At 38.0% G+C, this 26,105-nt stretch overlaps 1 protein-coding gene across 1 annotated transcript; it reads right to left on the bottom strand.

Annotated features, from left to right (window-relative positions):
* Positions 1–412: 412 nt before the first annotated feature.
* Positions 413–24,921, bottom strand: ZNF292 (zinc finger protein 292). The gene is made up of 7 exons (XM_009700407.1): positions 24,771–24,921; positions 24,168–24,246; positions 22,656–22,791; positions 13,317–13,519; positions 10,684–10,820; positions 9,297–9,438; positions 413–8,021 (listed from the first exon to the last, which is right to left on the bottom strand). Exons 3-7 carry the CDS (start codon positions 22,771–22,773, stop codon positions 834–836), a joined length of 7,788 nt encoding a protein of 2,595 aa, XP_009698709.1. The 5' UTR covers positions 22,774–22,791; positions 24,168–24,246; positions 24,771–24,921; the 3' UTR covers positions 413–833.
* Positions 24,922–26,105: the final 1,184 nt, after the last annotated feature.

Genomic DNA, 26,105 nt, shown 5'->3' on the forward strand with positions numbered 1-26,105 from the left:
GTTTTCTATCACATTCACAACGGATTCTTTAATACCAAATATTGTTTTAAATCTCCAATGTAGCAAACTATTTTTATTCACATTTCCATTTTTATTATGGAATCATAAATGCTTTGTATCCAATTAAAAGCAATGAAAAATGTAGCTATAAGAAAACTATTATATTTATGAGTTAACTACATATGAATATCATCCATAGATACTGGATGTTAAAATTTACAAAAATGAGAGTGTGTCAGTACGTTTAACCTACGAAATGTGATCTTATCCAGCTCCTCTCCTGTAAATAAATGCTTTATGCAAAATAAACTGGATATGGCAGACTTAGCTAGTTTTAGTTCAAAAGTTCTTAATTTAAAATGATTAAAGGACAGTTTTAAAAACTTGCTCACTTAGTTACAAATTAAAATTCCGAATATAAATGTGTCATTTAATAGTTTAGACTTACAGACTGCTGGTGGCAGCAAATGATTTACAATAATAAATATATACAAAAAAAAGAAATGTATCTACAAATAAAGAGACTGTTATACATGAGCAGTAACCTGGTGAAAGATACCAATCACAGACAACTCACAAAGATTTAGTTCATGGAAAGGACAATCTGATAGAAAGTTGAGGTTTTGATCAAGTATTTACAAAACTGAAGCAATTACTCTGTTCTTCAAGTCCCATAGGGATAAAAACAAATAAGACATTTACATGACTCATGTCATGTTTTTTGCTAGATCAAATCACTTCAAAATAAAAGAGCTCCACAGTTACTAGCATGCTTGATGGCTTCCTATTCAAAATAAATTTTATTACAGGTCATAGTTAAACACATCAGGTTTTCAGTATTTTGATTCCCCTTCCTCGGTACCCATAACAATTACTTTTGCAGCTGTAACCTCTGGATTATCCTCCCAACGCCCTTCGAGCTTTCTCAAACTGACGATAGGTTTCATTTCCTGAAGTTGCTTCAATACACGCTCAGTGCAGTCTTTAAGAGTTTTGTCTAAAACTATTTTTACATTATCGCCACACGGAAGCTGTGATGGGTTGGCAAACGGTACAAGGGTTTCAGTTTCAGAACCTGACCAAGTGATGTTATTACCTGCTATGGAGGTCTTCTCATTGGATTTTCGCGAGTTCGAATGGGATCCTTTTTTGGTGCCGCTGCTATGGTAGTCTCTTTCAGTGTTTTTCTTTTGCTTCACAGCAGACTCTTCAAGGAACTTGAGGAATGACACTTCAAAACCCATCGGCTTAAACGAGCTCCAGTCAAAAGCTGCAGGTTGCTCTTCGGCCGTTTGAATGGCGACAGCAGTCTCCTCCTCCCTGTGTGTGCTACTCGCGTCAGCGGGCAGTATTTCCTCAGTTTTTTCAGCTCTCCTCCTCTTATTCTGAGATACATTTTTTTCTTTGTTTGGTCTTTTTAAGTTGTTTGATTTTTGCTTTTCTGAGGGGCAGGAGCTGGTCTCCTGCAAGTCACTATTTACACTGGAAGAGATTTTTGCTTGATTTTCAGCACTTGAACAATCCTCGTTAATCAGTTTAGTAATGAATAGTTCTGTCAGTTCATCCACTTCATCCTTCTCACCTTTTTCAGTTTCCTTTTGTGGTAATGTAGTTGTGCTTGAATCATTATTGCTCACTATCGAAGTCGGTTCAGGCTCTTTCACATCACTTTTTTTATCAGTCTCCTCTTGCTCACAAGAGGCTTCCTTTACTTCTGAGACAGAGTGCTTTTTAGATACAATAAGAAGATTTCTGTGTTGGGAAGTAAATGCTTTGGACAGCTTGTGACATTTATAATGCCTTATTATGTTACTTTCACTTGTAACTACGGATGAACATCCCTTTATCATACATGGATACTGAGTTATGAACCTGCTCGTACATTCTGATAAGGCATCGTTTCTAGCCTTTATTGAATACACGTGCTTGCCGCGTTTCAGTGAGTAAGCCTTATTTTCTTGAACTTGCACTGCTTTTGAGTTTTTGTTTTCCAAGTTCACATTTTTCTTTCGTTTTGTTTTCACTGACAGCCTGTTACCTTCTTTTCCTGATCTGTTTTTCAGTCCTCTCTGTTTCGACTTCAATGGTTTCTCCTGATTTGCTTTGCTTGAAATGTTTTCCTGACCTGGTGTCAGTCTCCTGGGTCTTATTAGATGATCTTTATGCTTGTCATTATGTTTGTTAAAAATATGCCTCAAGAGGTTAGACCTAGTAGCATAAATACGGTCACAGCCTTCACAGTCACACTTGAATACGCCGTCATCTTCTACTTTGTTGGGCCTTATCTTAATACCGTGATCTGCCTCAAGATGTACAATGTAGTTAACATACGCTGTAAACGAAGACTTACATTGAGACTGATCACAAGAAAACCGTCCCGCCTCTGGAGCCGATTTCATGTTTCCAATTTGCTCTGGGGTCATGTCATGAAGCTTCATATAATGTTGTATCAAGCTGGTAACCTCCTGGAAGATGCGAGAGCAGTCACTCACCTCACACCTGAACTCTCTGACAGCGGGTTTGGTTTCCACCTCATCGCGTTCCTCTTTACCTGGCTCATTCTCCTCCTCCACTTCAGCAGAGAAGGCAGGGAGGTCTGATTTGTGCACAGCTTGGTAATGAAGGATTAGGTTCTGTTGTATCGTAAAAGCTGCGAAGCAGCCCTGATGGACGCATCGGTATGGTCTATAAGGGCTGTATCTAGTGGGAAACTCCAGAGTCTTTGTTACGGGCTTCCTACGTTTTCTCTCCTCTTTTTCCTTCCTGTACCTTCTAACCTTGCGTACGTTGGGTTCTGCCTCTGTACTACCAAAAGAGGCTGCATTATGCTGCTCCAGTGGAACAGAAACCACCTGGGGAGGTTTTTCCAGTCTTTCAGGAATATTATTCTCTGGTATAAGTTTTTCCAAAACTTTTACAGGCTCTACAACTTCCTTTATCTGAGCTTCTTTGACCAATGGAGCTGCAGTTTTGTTTTCTATTGTTAGTGTCTGCAAAGTTTTTATTTCAACAGGTCGCGGGGCTGTGTTTACAGTTTCATTTTGAGCTCTTCTGCCATAAGGCCTTTTAATTTTTAATTTTACCATCTCCTCTGTCGTAAAATGATGTACAAGTTGACAGTGTGCTCGGAGATTAGAGTTTCTTGTGAACGTTTTTGGACAAGTAGCTACAACACATTTGAACGGGGCATACTTCAGTTGATGTTTCTTAATTTCTAGTATCATTTCTGCAGTGTACTGATGAACCTTGCCATAGTGTTTAAATAATGCGTCTTTTGTCATAGCACTGTAATTGCAGCCTGGATCCTGACATACAAAAGGCTTATTAACTTTATCACTAAACTGAATGTTACTTGCCTCTGAAGATATCTGGACGAGGGGTTTATTTTCGGTTGATACAACAGGAACTGCTGGTGCTAGCGTATCTGCTGGAGGACCCTGGGAAACAGTCTCAGAGACCTGAACGGGTGAATCATTTTCTAGTTTCAGTTTTTGCAAGCCCTCCAAAATTTCCAATATTTGAGTATCATCCTTTTGAGATGTCTCAGATTGAGCAGAACTACTCTTTGCAGCGGTGACATTCCCTGTCTGCATGGCAAACTGTGCGGGAGCAGGTAGTTTTACACTGTGTGCAGGATTTCCTGAAGAAGCCTGTGCATTATTTACTTGCGAGTTCTGTCCTAAAGCAGCGACGGTATCCTGAATTTCAGTTTTCACCTCAAGTATCTGCGAATTCATAGCCGTTTTAATTATTTCCAGGGTTTTTTCAAAGTTCTGCATAACATTGTCTTCTGAAATCTGTTCCTCCGGATTTGCTTGCACGCAAGAATTTACAGCCATCATTTGGGAATCCCCATTTTCAGTTTTTACTGTTAAAGGGGGTAGCGTTGTATGAGCCTCGAGATTTGTTTTGAAGTTCTCTTTGATACTGGCCATGAATAGCTGATTGTCAACATTATTGAGTTTCTGCGTGAGATTTTCCACCACTGCTTGAGAGCCACAATTTGCCAGCAAGTTGGACTGAAAACTTTCTCCCTGCATTTGCACGTTTCCTTCAGTGCTTTTGGTAAGAAGTCCCATCGTTGTTGTATTATTTACTGCTACTTTCTGCGACGTATTGGGTGCAAGCAAGGGCGTAGCTGCTTTTCTCTTCCTCTTTGAAGCACTGGTTCCCTTCTTATTCAAGTTGCTTGATCCTGAATTCTTGGGACTACTTATAACTGAAACTCGTGAACTGTTCCCTGCAAAATTTTGTGCTGTTGCAACAGTATTAGAAAACGAGCTAGGACATACGCCATTTTCCATAGTCTTTAACATTAGGTCTTCTGTTGCAAAAACAGGCAAACTCTTGCATTCATTTATTGGAGGAATTTTGGCATTGAGGGTCCTGTTTTGGTCTGTTAGCAGGGTAGTGGGGTTACAGGCTGTCTGCAGCAGAGGGGTCGTGGCTGAGTTGGGGAGAACAGCTGCGTTTATCTGAGTCGTACCAGTGACACAACTTGTTGTAACTACGTGTGGAAGTACTTCTGTGTTATCAAAGGTACTCGGGATGCCTGCAGTTTCCAAGGCTTGTTTTATAATTTGATTTCCTTCCTCATTCCCACCGGTATTAAAGTTAGTCACATTGGCCCGTGGAAACATAGTCTGCAGTAAGGCTGTGGAACGATTTTCAGCTGCAAGTAACTGGAGGAACGATGGATCTTTAAAACATGACTCTGGATTGAAGGCTGACTCCTGGGGTTGCTGCAAGTTTAATGAATTTGAGGAAAGAATCATACTGGCAAGCAAAGACTGTCCATTAGCCTGCAGAGCTTCTGGAGAAATTTCTGATCCTTCAAGAGGCTTACAGTAAGACCTCTTAGATAAGTGACCACCAAGTGATCTAGGATTGGTGAAAACTCTGAAACACCTGCTACAGATAAATTTGCCGTCCCTAATTATTGCTGGCCACTTTGCCCTCTTGTTATGTTTTGGCTTCCTTTCTTTCCCATTTGGGCCCCGGCCACGATCTTTTTTCACCTTTTCTGAAGCTGGATGTTGAGAACTAGTTTCACTGAAGTTATTTTCATTACTCAATCGTGAGGTAAATATTTGATCAACAGTTTCCTCTTTTGGGAAAGCAGAACTAGAGTTCCCCTCTAGTTGCGATGAAAAGTTATTTGTGTTATTTTCCAGTTGTGAGAAGACCGAATTTGGAGGATTCTCTGCTGACGAAGGAAAGAGAGACATCGGACCGTTTTCTGCAGGCAAAGGAAGAAAAGGATCTGAACCACCATCAATATTCAGAGGCATAACTGTTTTTGCCAGATCGTCCAACTGGGAAGGTAAGGTTGCACCAGACAGATTTTCCATTTGTGAACATAAAACACTCTCAGGCTCGCTTTTAATACGAGTAGACAGACTTGGATTTATAACACTTTCCACTATAGGCAACATAGGATTGGCCAAATTTTCTAGGTGGGTTGGGAAAAGTGTACTTGAGACATGTTGCACTTGACTGGAACAAGTGGGATTCAAACTAGGTTTGTTCTGTGCAGTAAAAACAGCACCACTGGGATTTCCCACTTGCGATGGCATAAGATATACAATCTTCCCATCATTCGGCACATTTTGCAGATTGCTGGATTTTCGTGGTTTCTTATTTTTACGCTGCATTTTAAAAGCAGCATATTGGTCAGGGTGTGCTGCCTTCATATGTTTGCCAATGCTCTGTGATGAGTTATACGTTCGAGTACACCCCTCAACCTGACAATTAAATTTCTGAATTGGGGCTGCTGGTGACACAGCTGGAACTAAAGAGCTATTTATGTTAGGCTGCGAAGGAATAAATGTAATACTCTCTAAAGTTTTTAAAGGCAGATTATACAGATTAGCTGCAGCCTTAATACTGTCTTCAATTTCAAGTTTGGAAATGGGTACACTGTTTCGATATCCTGCCTGATTCTGCACACTGAATGGATTTACAACGCTCACTTGTCTTTCTAAGCTTTTTGATTCAAGGGCTTCTGGTTTTAGTGTGTCTGAGGTCACAGAAATATTTTGAATATTTTGAGTCTGACTGAGAGAGTCTTCTTCCTTTCTCTCTTGGAAAACTGGAAGACAAGAGTCAACCGATGAGCACAACTGCTGGGCTCCAGGTTTAGCGGTATCTAGTTTACTGGCAGTAGCAACCAATTTACCTCTTTTTACAAAGTTATCTCGAATCTTCTGGTTAACAGTCGGCACCTTAATGCTGCTTGCTGGAACTGCCACTTCTGTCTTCACTAAACCCATAGAAGACTGCTCCAAACCAGCATTAGGCAAGGAATCACCTTGCCGTAGTATACTTGCTGATGCATTTACACTTTCATTCCCTGCTGGTTCTGCTTTGATTTGATTCCAGATGACATTTTCTCCTTCAGTAAAGCTACTTTGGTTGTCAGCCGGAGGAGATGTCAATTCCTCTTTAACAGCAACTCCATTGGAATTTTCATTAGCTTGAGAAGGTTGACTAAGATCAGGCTGATTAGTTTGGCTTTCAGGCTGTTGCACTTTTTCAGGCTGCTTGTTGTGATCCTCAACATGCTTTTCCAGTTCATTCTGAGAACGGTATACCTTTCCACAGCCTGTGGCTTTGCAGGTATAGGTATTATAGTGTTGTGCTTCATGATCATAGAGTAAATAGGCTTCGGAAAAGATTCTGCCACATTTAGGAAACATACACTTTGCTCTGAAGACTTGATGCTCTTTCCTATGCGTCAGCAGCTCAGCATAACTGTTAAAACCAGCCTTACATTTCATCTGTATGCAGATATAAGGCTTGCTGCCACAGTGCATTTGTAAATGATCATTCAGGTGAGTAACACTTACGAAATGTCGTCTACAGTACTGGCAAATCACTTTCTTGCTTTGCATTTCAAGAAAACGTTTAGCTTCTTCATTATCTTTATGCCCCTTTGCATGTGCTATTAAATTTTTAAAATATTTAAAGCCTTTTTTACAAAATGTTACAGGGCAGGTGAATTCATTAACAGGGAGTGGCTTTTGAACTGGCACTATCTCTGGTACGTAAGGTTTATCTTTGTCATCGTTTTCATCATCTGAGCCATCGTTATCATTAAACACAATGAAGTCTGTTGAATAGAGACTGTTCTTCTTAATGGGTCGCTGCTCCTGTTTGGATACAGAATCAGTTTTCTGATTCTCGTTGGCAGGTGCTATTTTAGGAGGTCTTCCCAGTCTTCTCAGTGGTTTCATAGCAGCCAATCTCTCTTTGCTAGATTTTTTAACATGCAAAGTTACATGGGGAACAAAGTTTTCTTTAGAATTAAAATTCTGGGCACAAATAGGGCAACTGTAAATTCCATCTTTATAATGTTTTTGTGCATGCCTAACTATTCTATGACCTAGGAATTCTTTGTCGCATAACACACAATACTGCATATAAGCTTGCCAGTTCCTAAATCTAGCTGATATGAACCCCCTCTCTCTGAGTTTTTTAATTTCTCTCTTTTTCTGCTTTTCATCTCTGATACCCTTAAGAAGGCTTGTAGCTTCATCAAAAGTGCCAGCAAGACCATTCACAGAAGTTTCTTTAGTCTCGTCTTGGCAATCCTCAACCTTCTCATAAACTTCACTATCGTTTAGTTCGTCTATTGATGACACGATGGATGCCTCCTCTCCCATAAGTGCCAGACACTGACGCTTGAGAGTTTTCCAGTCCCAGAATTCTGGATCAAAAGGCCACTGAGTTTTCAGTACAAGTAAGAGCTCACAGCGCAAAGAATTTGGTATTGGAAGATTTTCTTCATCATACTTCTGGTCAGGCTGATTATATAGCATTTCAACAGCATAATACGCATCCACAGTGGGTTCGAGAAGAAATTCACTCAGCTGACAAGCACGTTTAACCTCCAAATCATCTGGAAGCAAGCAGGAGATAGTCTTGCAAATAGATATCTTGACATCTGTATTTTCACTGGATTCCAAGCGCAACGCTTTCACACATAGTTCAATGCAAGTTGCAAGTCCAGCACCATCAATCTGTAAAGCAAGACTAATTTTAGTAACTCACTTATCATAAGCCTTTCTATATTTGTAAATAAAAGATGTCATTATTCAACCCTAAGTGTCAGAAAAAATGCACCTGGCGTTTATAATAATACTTTTTACTTCAAGAAACACAGTGGTTTGTCTTTAGACGCTATTCCTTAAGTTGCATTATTTGTCTTCATGCTACTAAAAAAAAGTGAAAGTTTACATACAACTAAAACACATATTAATTGTATACATGAGAATAAAGTCCAGCAAATTTATGAATGCACAAATCTACTACCCACATTGTCTCCAGTTTCTACCATCAATGAAATGATCCACAGCTCGCTAGAGAAAAATCAATATGGCATGGAGCAGACAGAGCTCTTAGTATCACATAACTCTGTGGAAGTGATTTTCCTTTCCCTAACTCCAATTCAGTTCAGATCTTTGGAAAAAATAGTCTTTAAGATTAGAAGCTCATGATGAGCCATAAAAGAACACTGCAAAAGAAGGGGAATTTTTATTTGTAGAATAAATATACTGAATTACAGAAATCTCCCAACTAAAAAAGCTTTCAGAAGAGCTCAATTTAGCTATAAACATTAAAGAGTGCAACTACTAATGAGAGGAAACTAGGAAAATTAGATAACAAGGTTAGCCGAGACAGATGAACAGAGTTTCTAATACAACATTGGATCTAAGTCCACAAAATATAAGTATTTCATTTATCAAAACAAACCGCATCCTTAACTAGCAAATAAAAGGAGTTTGTTGTCTTTTTGGTTTTTTTTGTTTTGTTTTGGTTTTTTTTAAAATGTTCTGCAATTTTCTTATAATAATATATAGCCTTCATTTCCTCTCTTCATAAGCTTTTCCTCTCCAGTTTCTGTAATATTTGAAATGCAGAAAATAACGAAGAGGAACATTAGGACTTGCTAACAGAAAATACCTCATTTAGAGGACATGGACAATAGTAGAGGCTATAACGTCACCTTTAGTTCTTCCTTCATCTCAGTTGTGGCATCCAGCTCTTCTGTTTATCCCCCAATTTTATTTTTTTTTCTTTTCCCCAAAGGAATAAACAAGTTTTAATGATTCAAAATGAATCAACTTATAGTTTACATGCAGAAGTAAGTTACTACGGCCTTTCCTAAAACCTGTTAGGATTGCCCCAAAGCTGATGCTACACAAAGAGACAGGATGTCTAAGCAGCTTTCATAAACTTTCCTGATTACAGTTCCATTAAAAGTGCCAAAAATATTCTTTCAGGAGTATCCTTACCTCTGAATTAATTACTTTAATCAGGAAGAAAATGTGATAAACAGTCTTAGTTAACACAGAAAGTTGACGACATCTCTCTAGATAAACTTGAATAGAAGGCTCTACTCTTTGCTGCAGTTTACTCCAGAAAAGAGTCAGTTCCCTAGAACAAGAGAATAATATTTCAGGGCCAGCAATGCAACTACTAATCTGATCACAAGAAATGCAAGGCTGAGAACAGTTTCTATTTTTTCTTTGGGAAAGGAAAAAAATCTGAATTTATTCACGCCTTATCTTACAGAGGAAAGCTTTTATTAATATACCCACACTATTAGTATCTAATTTTCAAAATTATAACAATGACTCAATTCCTGAAGGACAGATAAGAATAAAGCCCATATTACCACAATTTACGCTACATAATTTACAGACTCATGATGTGCTCTTGAAAAAAAGCCTTGCAAAGCAGTTTACTCTTCACAGTCTGGAATTTACACTTCTGAATTCTTGGTAATTACTAACAGCTATAAGAGGATGGCTTTTCTCTGTGGTAGATACAATTTTCTTGAGCTGCTCTGCTTTAAGAACTGAATCTAACTGTGGTTCAGTGAGAAATTAGCCCCCAAAACCAAACAGTATTACTGTATCTTCGTTAACTCACTAGTTCATTCCTCCTTATGTGCAAATAGCCAAGAGTATTTAGTACCCTGTGGAAAGGTGCAATCTTCAAAACTTTAGAAGAATCTGTTAAAGCAAAATCCTGCATTAGCAGATGTCCTCCTGCTGCTGCACATAAAAAGGAGGTGCACAAACAACCCAAATTCTTCAGGAATTGTACAGGTTTGGAAGTACAACCAAAATGTTAGCAGTTGGAAATTCAGACCCTAACAACTCAAATATGAGCCAACAAAGACCAGTTATTTGTTCCACATTAATGAAAGCAAGTCTTCAACAGTAAGTATCTTCATCTACCTTATTATTTTGGTTATAGTAGTAAAGAGCTCCTCCTTTTCTAGAAGTTTGTTAGAGAAAGAAATATTGTGTTAAGAAATAAGGACAGATGGGAACAGTACTCATGCATGTCAACTCATACAGTTGACATAATGCTGACTAGCTGCCTCCAGATACTAAATTCCTTGTTTCTATAGTGTAAGATTATTGTCAAGAAAAATTATTAACCAGCTACTGGTATTTGTAAATACCTCATCATACACGCAGCCTTCAAATTCCCATAATGGAAGCTAATCTTGTCAAATACTTCTTTTTCCTTTTCTTTTTTAGCTTTCCTGTTCCTTTTTAGCTTTCCAAGAGCCGTATCTCATTCCTGTTTAGCTCACAGATTTTATCAGCTCTATCTTCCTAAAACTAATTTTTGTTCCACTAGACAGAAAACAATATTCAAACTCACCAGGCACAGTACATCTCTCCTTGCTGCAGCTGACGAGATAAAAATGCTGCACATAAAATTAGAGCACTTTTTTCATCTCCATCAGATTCTAGGTTACAGATCATTTCTAGAGCATCTTTGCAATCCACTTCTGCAATCTAGAAGGGAGGAAAGAAACTAAGACTAAGAAAGTGATTTCATTTTCAGACATACAGTCATCTGATCCTTTGCAAAAAGACAGTAATTTACAACTCAGTGAATATTTAACTCTATCAGAGATAAGCTTGAAAGCAAATTAGTGCGTTTCTAGATAGTGTCAAAACTGATTATGCCACCAGAAAAACTTATTCAAGTGAAAATAAACTTGTTTCTCAGACATAAGACTTATTTGTATCTACTGTTCAGGCACTGAAAAATTTTAAAGTACAACATTAATTATTCATATATATTACATACATATGGTAATTGTAATAAGCAACTTTATAACTTTAAATTGCAGCCTAACACAAAAAGATTATTACCTGAAATTCTAACCCAGTTTACTAGTCACTGATGTTACTACTGCTTTAATACAATAGCTGGGCGATTAATGAATCCAAAGTTTAACATGAATGTTCCAGTATTTTTAAAAAATCAAAGACAAAAAGAAAAGGGAAGCTGCACAGTAAGAAGCAGGTCAACTGAATGCTTTTCTTCTAGAAGAGCATGACAGTCTCTGCAACATAACTTATTTGTTCAAGCAATGATGGAAGCACTTAGTTTTGTAGCAAAACACAGTTACCCAGTAGTATTAGACTGTTGTTATCAGTACTGAATCAGCGAATTTGGTCCAGCAATCAAACTATAATTTTGAAGGGTACAGCAATTAATTTCTTCCTCTAAATCGGTACTTTGTAAATATACTAATAACCCTTCAATGAACATCATTTGAGGTTTAATAACCTCAAAGTCATCTTCTCAAGAAAACTGCATTTCTCAAGACCTCAGAGAGGATGGATTAACATAACTGTAGTACCAATTTAGACTGAAGGTCTGCTTTGCTCAGCGCCCCATCTCAGAGAGGGACCATCAGTTAAAAGCTTAGGGAAGAATATGGGAAGCTGAACTTACTATAAAAGGAATTTTTTTCTGAATTGTTTTTCCAGCCCCTCAGAGTTCCTAAGGGACCCAACTTCCAGCAAAGGTCTGTACAGCCACCAAGTCTGTCAGTCTAGCATTTCACACACTTTTCTGGCTATTCTGAATGGATACCAAAATTTCCACACTGCTAAAGAGTCAGCTATACTTCTTTACAGTTTACCTTTTGTTTTTTCCATTTTCTTACTGTTCTCACACTACGAAACGACTATTCTTCTCCGTTCAGAAGTCCACCTTGACATGTTAATAGCGTATCTGCCTTCTCCTGGTAATACATGAACCTTTCCGAACGGTTAGTAATACTACAAACTGTGCTGCAGCTGAAGCCGCAAAGCTAAGCAACTCAAGCAATCCAAGGTTTGGAAATATCTGAATTATGTTCTGTGTGATAACCCAATTTGAAGTTATCTGTATGTTATAGCATCCTAAGAAACAAGGCTACCCCATTCCTTTTGTCCATGGGATTCACAGTTCATCCACTGACCGAGCCCATTCTGCTTTGGCAGTGTGGCGAGGCTGAGTAATGAAGGAAGCATGTTTGCAGGGTCACAAATTCCAAGGTCCACTGAGAGTCTTCAGCAAACACACAGGATTGCACAGCCATGTCACAGCTCCTCCCGAGCCTGTTCTGGCAGGGTCTACAGCAGCCAGAGCTGGGAGGGTAAGACCGATCCAATCCTACTGTGCATCGGAAGAACACGCCCAGTGAGAAGCTGTCATCTTAGAATTTAGTCTGTATCTAGGGTAGGAAACTTTTCCAACTCTAATCACTGCATAGTTTTCATCCCTTTAAGATCAATTTCAACATGCTTAATACTTATTATTAACAAAAAAAGATGAGAGAGAGAAAAAGAGAGCAGAGACATGCAGACAGTCAAGAAAACTGACAATTGCAGTTACGGGTTTTCTTTAAGAAGGCAAAAAGCTCAGACAAAACTTTGGGGTGGAGTGCGAAATGAAGATGTCGCCTGAAAGAATGCAGAAGCGCAAAGCTGTCATCTCTTCTTTGACTTTTGCATTTAAATAAGAAGGATTTTATATTTCAAACCAGATCAAAGATCTGATTTCACCTTCAATTTCACCCAGGCATTTGGGTCAAAAAATGTTACATTTATTCTCTGAACTGAAAGTAGCATCTAAAGAGCCCCACTCTATGTACTAGGTACTACAAAAAAAGCTACAAATAGTAGCTAGACAAAATAGTAAGAGTGGGAAAACCATTACCTTGACCTTACTAATAAGATCTGAGGCAGAGTTTTAAAATACTTCAAGCAAAATCAAAGTTGTGGCAGAGCCAGAAAATGCCTGCTAGCGACCTAATATTACATTTCCATAAGTGTTTTAATTGAGTCATTACTAGTCAGTTTAAAAGCAACTTAAACAAAAAAACAAAATACCAAAAATATTTTAGATATTTTAAAAGAAAAACCTCTTCTACAGAGAAGCAGCCTATGATTAATGACTTTATTATCATTAAAGAAATGTCTGAAAAAAAAGTTCTTAATTTTTTTACTTACTTCTTCCATTAGCTTTTCGTTTGGTGATCCTGAACAAAGACAGACCAGGTAGGTTTGCTTGAAATTGCCTTTTGCACTGATTTCTGGATGGTCAGAGCACAGTTTTGCCAGCGCAGTAGCTTGCGTTAATTGCTTTGTTTTCATTAGGTGCTTAATACGCATATCCAGCAGGACAGGGCCTTCAAACACTAAAAATTCATTCACTTCAAAGAAAAACAAGCCAACGTATTACATACACATTTCACAGCAGGTTGCAGAGTTAACAGATGGCATTTACTCATTCATGCTTAACCCCTAAAATGTATACAAATCAAAAAAGATACAAAAGGTATGAAGCAAAGATGAGAAAAAGAGCATCTCCGAGAACTGGACTTATTTTAAGGATTCCCTGCTACAGATCTTTTACCTACTTGCAGGTTTTAATTCATTCTAATTTCTTGGCAAAATAGCTGCACACAAAACAGATTTAGAAAGCATATAAATATTAAAATATTTAGATACCATTTGATTATAGTTCTACAGAAAGACAACACAAAGTCACTACTCTCACATCCTTCTTTATATATTTATGCTATGCCTTTGCTAATAGTTGCCTTTTGAAGACCTTTCTATGAAAGGATAAATGTGACAAGTGTAGAAATATCTGAAGTCCTTCCTATTTCTGTTAAATATTTTGTATTACGCATCTGTAGAATGTAGTTAAACTCCTTTAAAAGTTTTTCAGCCAAATCAGTTTCCTACAAAAAGAGGCTTCTCTTGTATACATTTGACTATGTATAGTTTAAAACTCAAAGACAGGGGAATGGCTGTATTTTATTCAACTATATTTTGTAGATACGCTGCTACCAGAGTTAAACCTCTACTGTCTATGCTAACAACGAACCCTAGGTGCTTCAGTGGAAGGCATAAGAATCCTACAAAAACAGGGGAGCACAGGTTAGTGTTCCTACTCTTATGTATACATCTCAGGTCTCATCCAGATCTTCAAGATCAAAATTGCTACAGCTTTGAAGCATGAGGTTTAGTACTACCTCCAAAATATTTAAAGGCAGTTATTAAAACTGGATTGACTTTTGTTTAATCCTTCTGACATCAACCCCTCCCTGTGACAACTGTTTCCACAAGCTAGTTACACACTGCGTGAAAAATCTTTTTGGTTTTCAGTTATCCATATCTTAATTTCATGACACATTCTCTCATCTTTTTAAAAAAAACAAGAGAATTTTCTAATGTTTTTTGTTTCTATTCTTTCGTCAAAAACAGAAGATTCATGATATTATTTCAGTGTTGGGGTAAAATCTTGATCTTTCCTAAATGAGATTTTCTTCAGCCTTTTAGTATTTTCATCACCCCTTCCCGAAACCTTCTGGACACTTGCAGTGCTCACTTTCTGACACATCTTGGTAGAAATACTCATTATATTCCTCTTAATTTACTTCCCTTTAATTTCACTTGAGTCGTGTTGCCCACTCACCTAATTTGTATTTTTTTGACCTTCAGAGTCCTGTTTGGTCTTGATGAAATAATTAAGTAATTTCAGCATCTACAAAACTAATTACCTCTCTAGTATTTGGAGTATTCGTATATCGAACATGAGGTTTACTGAAAGAAAAAAGATCATCTCATTTTATTCTTTGCTTCCTCCCATCCTAGTTAGCTTTTGATTCATGACTGTCTTATTTTATCTCATATTTTCTCCCTCTTCTAGTTACTTATACAGGATATTACTAAAAGCCTATCTTGCAACTGAAATTAGGTCAACCGTTTTCTTTTTTTATCATTTTAGCACACAGAATTTTAGGGCAGGAAATACTGCCTTTTGCAGAAATCAGGCCTCTTGGATCCCATCATTATCTTTCATGCATTTGCAGATTTATGGTTGAATTATCATTTCAACCAACTTGGTTATTTGTTCAGGATCCTTGTGCATTATTACAAATGATCAGCCATGGCTCACTGGTGTGTAAGAATATTCAGTCAAATATGAGTTTTCTTCCTCTTTCCGTATCGATGGAGATACAACCAGATTTTTATTCATGTAGGAGCAAAGGAAAACTAGAGTGCACTAACAGACAATTGGCAGACGGTAGCCATCTTTGTGTTTACGAGAGGACATCTGCCTTTTAAGTAGCAGAATAAATGTTCCTTTAATGTTATTACTGGTGCCTTACAAAAAAATGTTCATACTCTTGTCAACCCACAAATGACCCAGCGATTAATTACATTCAATAGTTTTAGCCTTGCTCTTTCTCCTACCAGGTACCAGTAATCCTTTCACCCACGGTGTTTACTCCCAGCTAGTCTGCCTGGAACAACACTGGAACATTTTACCTTGTTTCTGTAACAAGATACAGGAAGACCTTAGACTTTAAGCTGTATTGGTAACCCAAGATGTTGCACTCTGATTTATTATAATAATTACTGCATTTAATATTTTAGAGACTGTGTTCTATCTTCCAGTCCTCAGTAATCCCCTTCCTTTAGTGTTTACTGCTTCAGCCAGCCTACCTTGCATAAGCATCAGGACATTTTCTGTTATCTTCTGAACAAGATATAGAAAGACCTCAGGGTTAAAGCTACATATTAGCTCTTAAGCCTTTATTTTAATCCAAGTGATTATAATCATTACAGTTAACATTTGAAAGCTCATCCAAAACACAAGTATTAATTATATTTATTTCGTAACTGAACTATGTATGACATTTCAAGACAAAAAATGGTACCAAGGTTGCAGGAGCCAGTCTACATTGGGGCAGAGTCTTAAGAATAAGATTATAAGATTTTGCCTTTTTTTTTTAATTAACATTTTATAGAAACATTTTCTAGTGCAGTGTCTTTTTCAAAGGTTATTGCAGACAAATTGTTAATTTACCATAACAAATGTAACTTCATAAAAATGCTTTGAGGCACAGTGCTTTTCAGCACAAGTCAGTTAACCTCTATGAGCACAAAACAAGTATTTAATGAGAATGATCTAGTTTATCAATAGCACGATTCTTTGAAAAATTATTAAATGTCATTTTTGTGCAACGCTCCACCATTCATTAGAATTCACAAACTTAGGTTTGTGCAAGGCACGTGCAGAATTCACGTAAGATTACAGAACTAACGAGAAAAAAAGCAGATGAGCAGGTAACATCTGACAGATGGTACTATGATCTACCAACTCTGGCAAATAAACTTGGAGATACTGGAATCTAACTTTTTAGACAGTTTCCCCGTTATTCCCTTGACTCCCATAGCTGGAGTCTCAGGTCACACTACCAAGTGATTCCACGTCAAGCCCACAAGAACTACTATGAACTTTTATTATAGGTAATGCTTATACCATACATGAATTAAGAGAAAAGCTAATCCATAGATTAGTAGCACACAGAACCATGAATAAGCTGCAAGCACAGTTCTGTAGCACTAAGTTCTCTACAGTGGACAGTCCACATGTATGTCACATTTTGGCTGACTGGAAGAGTTGTAGAGCACAAAGCAAAGAATTTTTGCCTTACTTAAGGCACACATAATCCTACTACTCTACCCTTCACCAGTTCTTGGGTAGGTATACATTAATCTACCATGGACTTTTGTGTCTTCTCAACCTCACTCTGGCCAAGGAGGATGAAAGCAGGAGGTGAATGTACACGTGGACTATCCATCTCAAAGAACTTCAGTTACTAGCCAGTAACCTCTTAAGTCATCTTCAAGTGTTAGTCCACATGTGCGTTCACACTGTGGCTGACTCTGAACTGTACTCGATACTTTCATATTTACCTGGAGCTGGGTCTCAGAATCCTTCATGCAAACAGCATCTCAGCACAACTCTGCTGAATGCAGCACCAATCCTGGATGCTTCTACGATGGCATAATGTCTGGTGAAAGGGTAAAAGAAGTTCCAGGTGGCTGCTTTGAATATACCCAGGAGCAAACACTTTTTTTGTTGTTTTTAAATGAGGCTGCTGGTGTCATTCTACTTCTGGTGGTGGATGCTCTGATTACTGAAAATAGTTCTGTGCTGGCTGTTTAAATTCTAACCTGCCTGTTATCCACCGCAATAATCTCTGAATAGCAATGGTTGTATCCTTGAACCTCTTTCAGTGCGACATACTTCAGAAGTCTGCCTACTACATTTAAACTTATGAAAAATTCAAGAACTTAATTCGTGGCATCCAGGTTTAAATCCCTAAGGATAATCAGAATCAGATAAAATAAAGCAGCAGCAGCCTGGCTTTTTGTAGGGTTATCTCAAATCCTTTTCCTCTAGACAGTTCTTCCACTCACCCTCAGCACCAGCCGAGGAGATACCAATGACAGCTCTGAAGGATTTCACCATCACTACAAGAAAATTACAACCTCGAGGATGGAAAAAACAGGTTCACGCTGAAGAGCACAAGCCACACTGACAGAAATTGAAGATGGAAGTGCAGTAGTAGAGTGTTTTAGCGTTGTATAGATTATCACATTACCCAAAACACTTAGGCATACTTCAAATTTCAGACTTTGGTATGCTAAACAATAAGGCCAAACAGATTAGCCACACAACTTCAAGAAACATAAATTCTGGTTGTCTTGAATTCAGATCAGCTTCAATTCAAGATTAAAATCAGTCCTGATCTCAAATTAAGCTATCTGGTAGTTCAGGAGGAGGCCAGGAAGATAAAAGACCCACTATCACGTAAAGAATTAAGACTATCTTACTAAGGTTTCCTTCCCTAACCAATTAATGAAGCAGAGACACATGGAAAATTCCTCGCTCCAAATATAAGTGCTTCTTGTTCATCACATGTAATCTCAAGAAAAAAAAAAAAGGAGTCATGCAGCTGAAACCTGAAATAGTAGCAAGTCCAGTCAACATGCAAACACAATGCTATGTCCAACAGCAATATGAAAACAGCTGACCAGTGCTAAAGCAGGTGAATCATTTACTTTCAGACTAGTCAGTGATCACAGCTAATACTGCCATCTTGAATTTAATGATGTGGATATTTTATTTTCACACATCTAGGATATCTTTCCAGATTTCTTTCTGCTTTGGTACTGAGACTAGTTGTTCCTGCTATATGAGGTTGATGGAAACTGGCTGAGTGGTGCTCCACAGCAAAGAACGTTACCACTGTGCTCATAAGAGATTTCTCAAATACTATTTGAGAAGATTGGTACATTGCTATCCTCATGACCTAATGGGATCATGTAACTTTGGGTGATCTCTTAAGTCTAAAATGTCCACAATGTTACATAGACAAAACTCAAAATTTGACAGATATTCTTTAGAAGGCAGAGGAGACAGGTTTAGGTGGAAAAAGAAGAAAATTCACATAAACAAACAAGTAGTTTACAGCTCCTGAGCACATTTTTAAGAGAGAATACTGTTGAGGAACCAGAATTTGAATTAAGAACTTGCAGGTCTAGTCGCATAATTGTTGTGGGTCCTTTTGGGTAAAGACAAAGGCAAGGGACAGAAGCAAGAAACAAGATATGAGGAACTGGGGGAAGGTGCTCTTTCTGGCACCGAACTGCTCTGAGGGAGTGGAAGGTTGCCTGGGTGTTCTTCAAATGAATGCTCACTGATCCACGACACAATACCAAACAGATCTGGGAAAGGTGAAAGGAGTTTCTCTCAGGAAATCTCTCAGATGGCAGTCACAAGTAGTGCTGTCAACTCCAGCTATCCACTTAGGGGGCCCACAAATGTCACCCAAAGACACTGCTGACAGCTCAGTTTCTGCAAATAAATTCTCTTTGGAGTCACCAGTCAAGAAAAAGAAAAAAAAAAAAATATTTCTCAGCCCATTAGGAATCCAAATTCCCATTTCCAGGTTAGTCCTCCATACAAAACAGACTAGCATTGTGGGAACAAGCACAGCCCCAAATTACAATGCTGATGTTCCACTTGCAGGGGCAGAGAGATAAATTTTCTTCAGAAACAACTCAAGTGGGGTATCAGCACTACAACAGTTCCCAAGGGGAGATTCTCTTTTATTTGGTGACATCTATTGCACAGAATCTGGTAACTTAAGCCAGGTTTCCCAACATTTGTGGTCAGAGATGGGCTAAAAATTCAGGGCAATGCCAATGTTTGTCACCCAAGCAGGTAAAAAAATCAAGTGGCCAGAGAATATTCCCAGTGTGAAAAGATTTTATATGTGCACACAAATGCAAACCTGTATCTACTGTATGCATGTAGTTCCTGCAGTACAGTGCAAGATAGATTTTACTATTTTGTATCATAGTACTGTATGAACATCTTGTGGTAATGCAGTAATACCCATGAGCAAAGAAATCAGTGACAGGCTCGCTGTTCTTGTCAGTGCTTCAAACAATTGGGTATCCTTCCTCTACTTTTTTTGAGCTCCTTACTGCATGAATCCTTACAGACAAACATTAATCAGAAAACTGAGCTGTACCCAAGGCAGTCAGGAGTAAGTCAATTACTTAATGACATGGCACTCAGAGAACAGGCTCCCTAACTAGCGAGTGAGTACCTCCCGCTCATATTTAGGTGCAAGTCATGCAACGGTCCATTCCCAAAACTCAGAGAGCAAGAGAACAGTCCAGACAAGCCTGCATTTGCTTGCCTGTAATCAGAATGAACCAGCTGTGCTGCATGGTCAGAAAAAATGAACTTGTCTTTCACACTGTCCTGAGTTTGTACAACTTGAAAATAGAGGAATTCAAAAGGATCTATCTCAGAGATGAAACAGATACCTAGTTGTGCTTCCTACAGGAGTCAACAACAGAGGCCTTCAAGAAGAGATAATCACTGACCTAAAATTCAGCAGATATCCAGTTATGTCAAAGATTCTGAATAGGTTATAATTATTCTGAATAGGTCATAATTAAGACTACCAAGACTGAAATAAAATAAACATGAAGAAACAGCAAATACAGGCAACAAAAGCTTAAGAGGATGGTACTAGGAAAAACATCTCCAGTCTTAATTAGTTGTTTCATCTCCAATAGATAAATGTTTACATTAACTATTACTCAAAGATCGAGTTGATCAAATCTGCCAAATGATAACATCCCAGTGTAACAAGCTGACTACTTAAATACTGCAGAACTTCTGAAATAGCAAATGGCAAAGGCAACATTAAGAACAAAACCAAAATCCTGTAAGCAAAGTTTACAAATATTCCAAAGACTCTTATACTGGAGTTAAAAGCTGAAGACTGCTGAGAGACAGTTGTCCACTGAAAGAGAGTAAGCGGTAGCCAGTGGGAGTGCTGGATTACAGACAAGAAATTCAGCTCTCTGGGCAACGGAGTTTTGGTATTACTAAAATATCCTTCAAATTAGCAAGAAGATAACATAAAACAATGCAGTATTACAGAGGATGACAATAGTTAGAGAACAGCTTGTCAACTGAGCAACAAAACCATGGATATGTAGTACGACAATCTTGCCGCTGACACAAGTAATAACTTTAACAGGAGTCAGTCAGTCAAGTCCAAGGCAGAAGCATCCTTGAGCAAACAACGTGCACGAACAAAGGGAATTCTGAAATGTCCATAAAAATCTTTGCAGGAAAACACTGATAAAACAAATAGTCATCAAAACCAGATTCAAGAGGGAGTTCTTAAAAAAACTCAAATATAAGGCAAGTAAAATATTAAATAAATCTCTCTCTTAGAAGTACCTTACTCTTAAGAGGACTAGACGGTGGTTGATATGAAGCTAGTAAAAGAGCACTCTGGGGGACTCAGAATTGCATACCAATCCAAAATCCGTATTAGAAGCATAATAAATTATTAAAAGAAGCGGCAAAATGCAAATCCCGTGGAAGAGTAAGCACAGCTTTTCTAAAAAAATAATAAACCACATTATACATTTTACTGGACTTATCTGAGAGAGTTGTGATAATGTGAATCAAGGAGATCCAATTAATTTTCTAAAGGCATTAAAAGAAACCCCTCAAACCCCCTAAAGCTATCAACCTATCTTGGTAGTAAAAAAATAAATAAAAATAATCCTTACACAGTCACATTGTCAGTTAAAAGAAAAAAGGAAAAAGAAAAACTCTCAGTGGGCTCCCTGAGGTTCTGTACCAGGATCTCTGCTGTCCAGCACTTTCATAACTATTTGGAAAACAGGGGTAGAGAACAAGGTGACAAAACATGCTGATAAAAGCAGGGTAGTAAAAACATGTCAACAGTAAAAGACTGAAGATGACTGCACTCCATAACGTGGCATAACAGACAAAATTAAAACGTTGATAAAAATCACAAAATTATTTTCATGCGGAAAAATTGCCATCCTAACTGTACCTACAGAAAAATAGGCTGTGTGTTAGGGGAAAATTCTAACACTGAAATAGGTACTACTGCTCAAGAAAGAAACTGGGACTAAACCAGACAGTTTTAAGAAAACATCAGTTCAATGCTCAGTCAAGAAGCAAGTCTAATGTTAGGAAACACTATGAAAGGAATGCAGAATGAAGCAGAAAATCAGTACATATATATGTTGGCTACTGAATAAACCTTTGGTCCTCTATATGAGGAATGGGACAGTAAAGCTAGAAGTTAATGTGGAATAGACACTACAGAAGAGAGAAGATGGCATATGACAGCAGTCTAACAAATCATGTCTTATGATGTACTCATTGAAAGACACAAGAATAGTTTACTTTTTAATAAATACAGAATATCACATGAAATAGGCAGGCATCAGGCTAAAAGGAGGCAGACAGTAAGAGGAACTACTTTACTTGATGTGAGAACTGTGTAACTGCCACAGACGCTTAGGTGTGACGGTTCATACAGATTCTAAAACCAATTAGGCAAAGAATCAAAAACCAGCTAAGACTTATTAACACAAGGATACCACTTCTGAATTGCAAGTCATTAACAATGAAAATAATACATCAGGAAAATATCATTGTAAGTCTCTGCTGATCATACAATCTTCCTTAGCAACTGCTGTCAGCCATACTCAAAACTCTGGTCTAAATGAATCTTTGGTAATGAGCCCCTTTGCATTTCATAACTGAGTAAATGCCGTATTTTTCACTTTTTGTTTTATGTCAAACAGTTTCTGCATACCAGTACTGAACTGACCGCATCGTAAAATAGCCCGTATGTAATCTCCTTTCACATGGCTTACAAAGAAAACGGCAAGAGATCTCCAGCCATGATTATAGTACATGCAAAATACCAACATTAAATTCTTTGTACATTTCTAGGAACATACTGTCTTAATAATTCAGACAACGCTTACAAGTATATTTATTTATATAGCTTATAAATTATCACATAAACTATATTCAAGAAAATACTTCCATATATCATAATAATATTTCAATGATTATAAAAATGAGGCATATTTTATGCCAGTCATAATTTTAAATTTTACCTTTATCTGGATCCAGCTGTTCCTGCGAAAGAATACCACACAACACTGGGTTCTTCCACACTCCCTTTTCTTGTGTAAGTGTAGTTAAAATGTGCAGCTCCCGGCTGCCATTTTCCATCAAGTTTTTATGAGCCACCTGAAGAATATATTTTACAAACCAAAGTATTGTTAAGAAAAGATATTCTTAATATATGTCTTTTATACTCCTTTATACCTTATGTAAAAAAAAAAAACACAACCCTTACCAGATAAAGAATTAAATGTATAACAAAACAATCTTAATATTCAGCCTACACAGGTTGTCTTCTGACTCTGTCACCTAAGATTTAGGCTGAGAAACCAAAATGATTGAGTGCCCCAAACTTCCCTTGAGATTTATTAACAGGGCTACTTCTTAAATTTCTGAAACTAAATTTTGAAATAGGCCTCCCTTTTAAAAATAGATGAGCAAATTCTCTGGTCCACATATTGGTCTGGCACCAGCTGCCTAAACTCATTCTTTTCAGACTCTGCAGCAGCTCAATTTTTATGCACTGGAGACACTGAAAAAATATTTTGGTAAAGGTGAAAGACTTAAGCTGTAAGACCTCACCGCATGGTTCTATGCAAATATGATTAAGGTAAGCTAGAGTCTTAAAATCAATTAAAATAGTTTCTACTGCATTTAGATACTAGAATTCTGGAAGCAGATGTATGCTTGTAAGCAAACTAAATAACTGCAAAAATCTGTGGCTTAAGTAGCAATGCACAACTAACACCTGTCCTTAAAAAAAAAAAAAAGGTTCATTTCTTTCTCTTCACTTTTCTTTTACTTTTCTACCTGCTCTGAAGGCTGTGGAACATCCCAACACAAAACACACCTCTTCAGAATGGATTTACATCAGGCAGTTGCTAGTCAAAATTCACTCTAAAAATCCGCCTTGCATCTTCCTATGTTATTTAGGCTGAGAATCCTCAGGTAGCTGTATCTTGTCTTTTTCACTATTATTCCTTCCTCCTCCCTAACCTCCACGTATTCCCGCCCCGTAGGCAGGACCTCCCACTACAGATTTCTGACAAATACTAAGGAGCAGAACTTGTTTCAACACCCTCCTTTAAAGCAGAGCTCTAATCCTGAACCAGCTAGTGCCCCATGGGAGATCTAGCAATCCTGCAGTATCGATAGATCTTTCACTCATAATGTCTCAAATGTACAACCATAAACAGTAAAGAAGGACTTATATATTATTTCTTTTCTAACAGTGTTAACAGACAAATATCTTTTAAAACACGAGCTTCCTTTCAAGTATCCGAAAGTATTTTTTTCCTCCACAGCTGCAACATGAACTATGACAGATAAATTACATGACTGACAGCAATTACTGCAGAGTACATAGGATTTCCAGCTGAAGGCCTTGATCTTTATCAGTCACCAGGAAACAAGTCTTCAGACATGCTACATACTTACTATCTCCCAGGTTTCCAAACCATTCTTAAAAGCTATTAAGTCTTCATTTCATGAATCAAACTCACCTGTACAAAAGCCTGAAATTCTTCCCATTTATTTTCAGGTAAATCAAGAGGCAGACACAGTAGAAGTTCAATACAGCTTCTGGAAGTCAAATGAGAATATCATTTGAGGCAATTTTTGGCTTTTAAAATGTATAATCACCAATTCTTTATTCTAGCATCCAAATAATTGTTTGAAATGCCAAAGTCATAAAACAGTTTGCTGGCTTTGAACATACAAAGAAAACGTGGTCATGGAAACTCTTGCAGAAACTGTGAAAGCAAACTCTCTAGAAGACACTGATTTTTAAAAAAATTGAATTTGAGGCCCAACCCTGTAACAGCCTGTGTAAACTGATGCACTTTCAGATTGCATGCAGATCAATAGTAGCAGAGTGTTTCAAGGCAGGGATGTTGGCTAGTCCTACATCAGGAGTCCTTCTCAAGACTGCCCCATTTCCAACAACCACAGATGCTCTCTCACATACAGCATTCACCATGAGCAAGGCAGGTGCTTCCCAAGCTATTTAGAATTTCTACAGATTGTGAACTGGATTGGGAAAGCCTTTAGGCAATGAAAAGCTAATACCACACAGGGTGGTTTTAGTAACTGAAAAACATACTCACAGTGCTAAACGTTCAAGCACAAAGGCTACGTTTTCACACTCAGAGGTAAGATAAGGTCGTGCTTTAACATAACTTCGGATAGCCACTGTATACACCTCTAACAGGGGCAGAGGGTCTTCCGATGTTTTCCACTTTTCTGCATATTCCAGCAAAGTCTGTTTAGGAAAAGGAAAAAACAACCCCAAAATTCAGGCACACTAGTAGACTATCCTTCTTAATGATTACATCCTTCTCCTTAATATGAATTACATGTTGTCAAAGCATGCCTTTTTTTCCTTAAAATTTATTGTTTCATTAACACTGGGACTTACGATTCCCCACACAATCACGCTCTGATCATATAAAAATGTTATGATTGACACTTCTCCCTTATGGTATCACCATACAATTCATTTTACATTCATATTTTCCAAATATAGAAGCCTGAATAGCGTATCTGGGAACATACATACTTAACTTGTTTTTCAGAAAGTCATAATTAAGGGACTGAAAACTCATTTCTTTGACATTCAACTTCTACACTTCAGCTTCTAAAGCAAGTAAATTTGAAAGTATTAGCCTTTATTTTAACTTCTCTGCGTTCAGGAACAGTTTTACATTTCTTCTCTCGCCATGTTGCTGATACAGCTATCTTCAGGATATCACTTTTTACATGGTCCTCAAAGGAATATGAGCTATGCATTTTAAAGACACCATTTATACACCAAAAACTCCTTAGTCAAAAAGTTGTCTTCCTACTTGCCACATGAATACCTACAAACCATGATTTCGAAATAAAACTCATGAGAGTGATGGAGTAAGGACCACCACCCCAAGTACAAAAGGCTTCTGGTCACTTCAGTAAGGGCCAGGCAACTTGGACTCAGACTCATACACTAAGGTGGAGTAGCTAGTAAGGTTCTCAAGTCAACATCCAAACCATGCCCTCCATAGGTCTCTGCTCTCAAGTCTGGGGTAGCTTAACAGACTGCAAACTAATTCTGACACACTGGCAGGTTGCAACCTGTCATACTAAGATGATCGGTTTTGCTGCTTGCTTTTTGGGGGAACAGATAGTAATTTTGGTTGTCCGACACCCTGCTCAAAGCAGGGCCATTAGAATGAGCTGTTTGGAGTAATGCCCAATGAAACAGTGAGCGGAGAGACTCCATAGCCTCTGTGGGCAACCTGTTTCTGAGTTGGACTGCCATTCATTGGGCTTTTCCCCCACCAGTACCTAGAGGCAGTCCCACAGATTCTCAATAAAGGGATTAATCTCCCTCAACTTGCTGGTCACGCTCTTGCTAGCCCAGCCGAGGGCATAGCTGGCAGCTGTTCAAGAGAGCAGCCAGGTTG

Source organism: Cariama cristata, unplaced genomic scaffold, assembly GCF_000690535.1.
Source record: "Cariama cristata isolate BGI_N322 unplaced genomic scaffold, ASM69053v1 scaffold15635, whole genome shotgun sequence".
NCBI classification, from domain to species: domain Eukaryota; kingdom Metazoa; phylum Chordata; class Aves; order Cariamiformes; family Cariamidae; genus Cariama; species Cariama cristata.

What these genes read in the sequence shown, in the direction of transcription:
- ZNF292 (XM_009700407.1), bottom strand. Translation starts at nt 22,773, where the DNA reads ATGGAAAATGGCAGCCGGGAGCTGCACATTTTAACTACACTTACACAA. An exon ending in ACAGCTGGATCCAGATAAAG is followed by an intron (nt 13,520 to 22,655) that starts GTAAAATTTAAA and finishes TTTTCTTTGAAG; the next exon opens with TGAATGAATTTTTAGTGTTT. An exon ending in ACGAAAAGCTAATGGAAGAA is followed by an intron (nt 10,821 to 13,316) that starts GTAAGTAAAAAA and finishes CCTCCCTTCTAG; the next exon opens with ATTGCAGAAGTGGATTGCAA.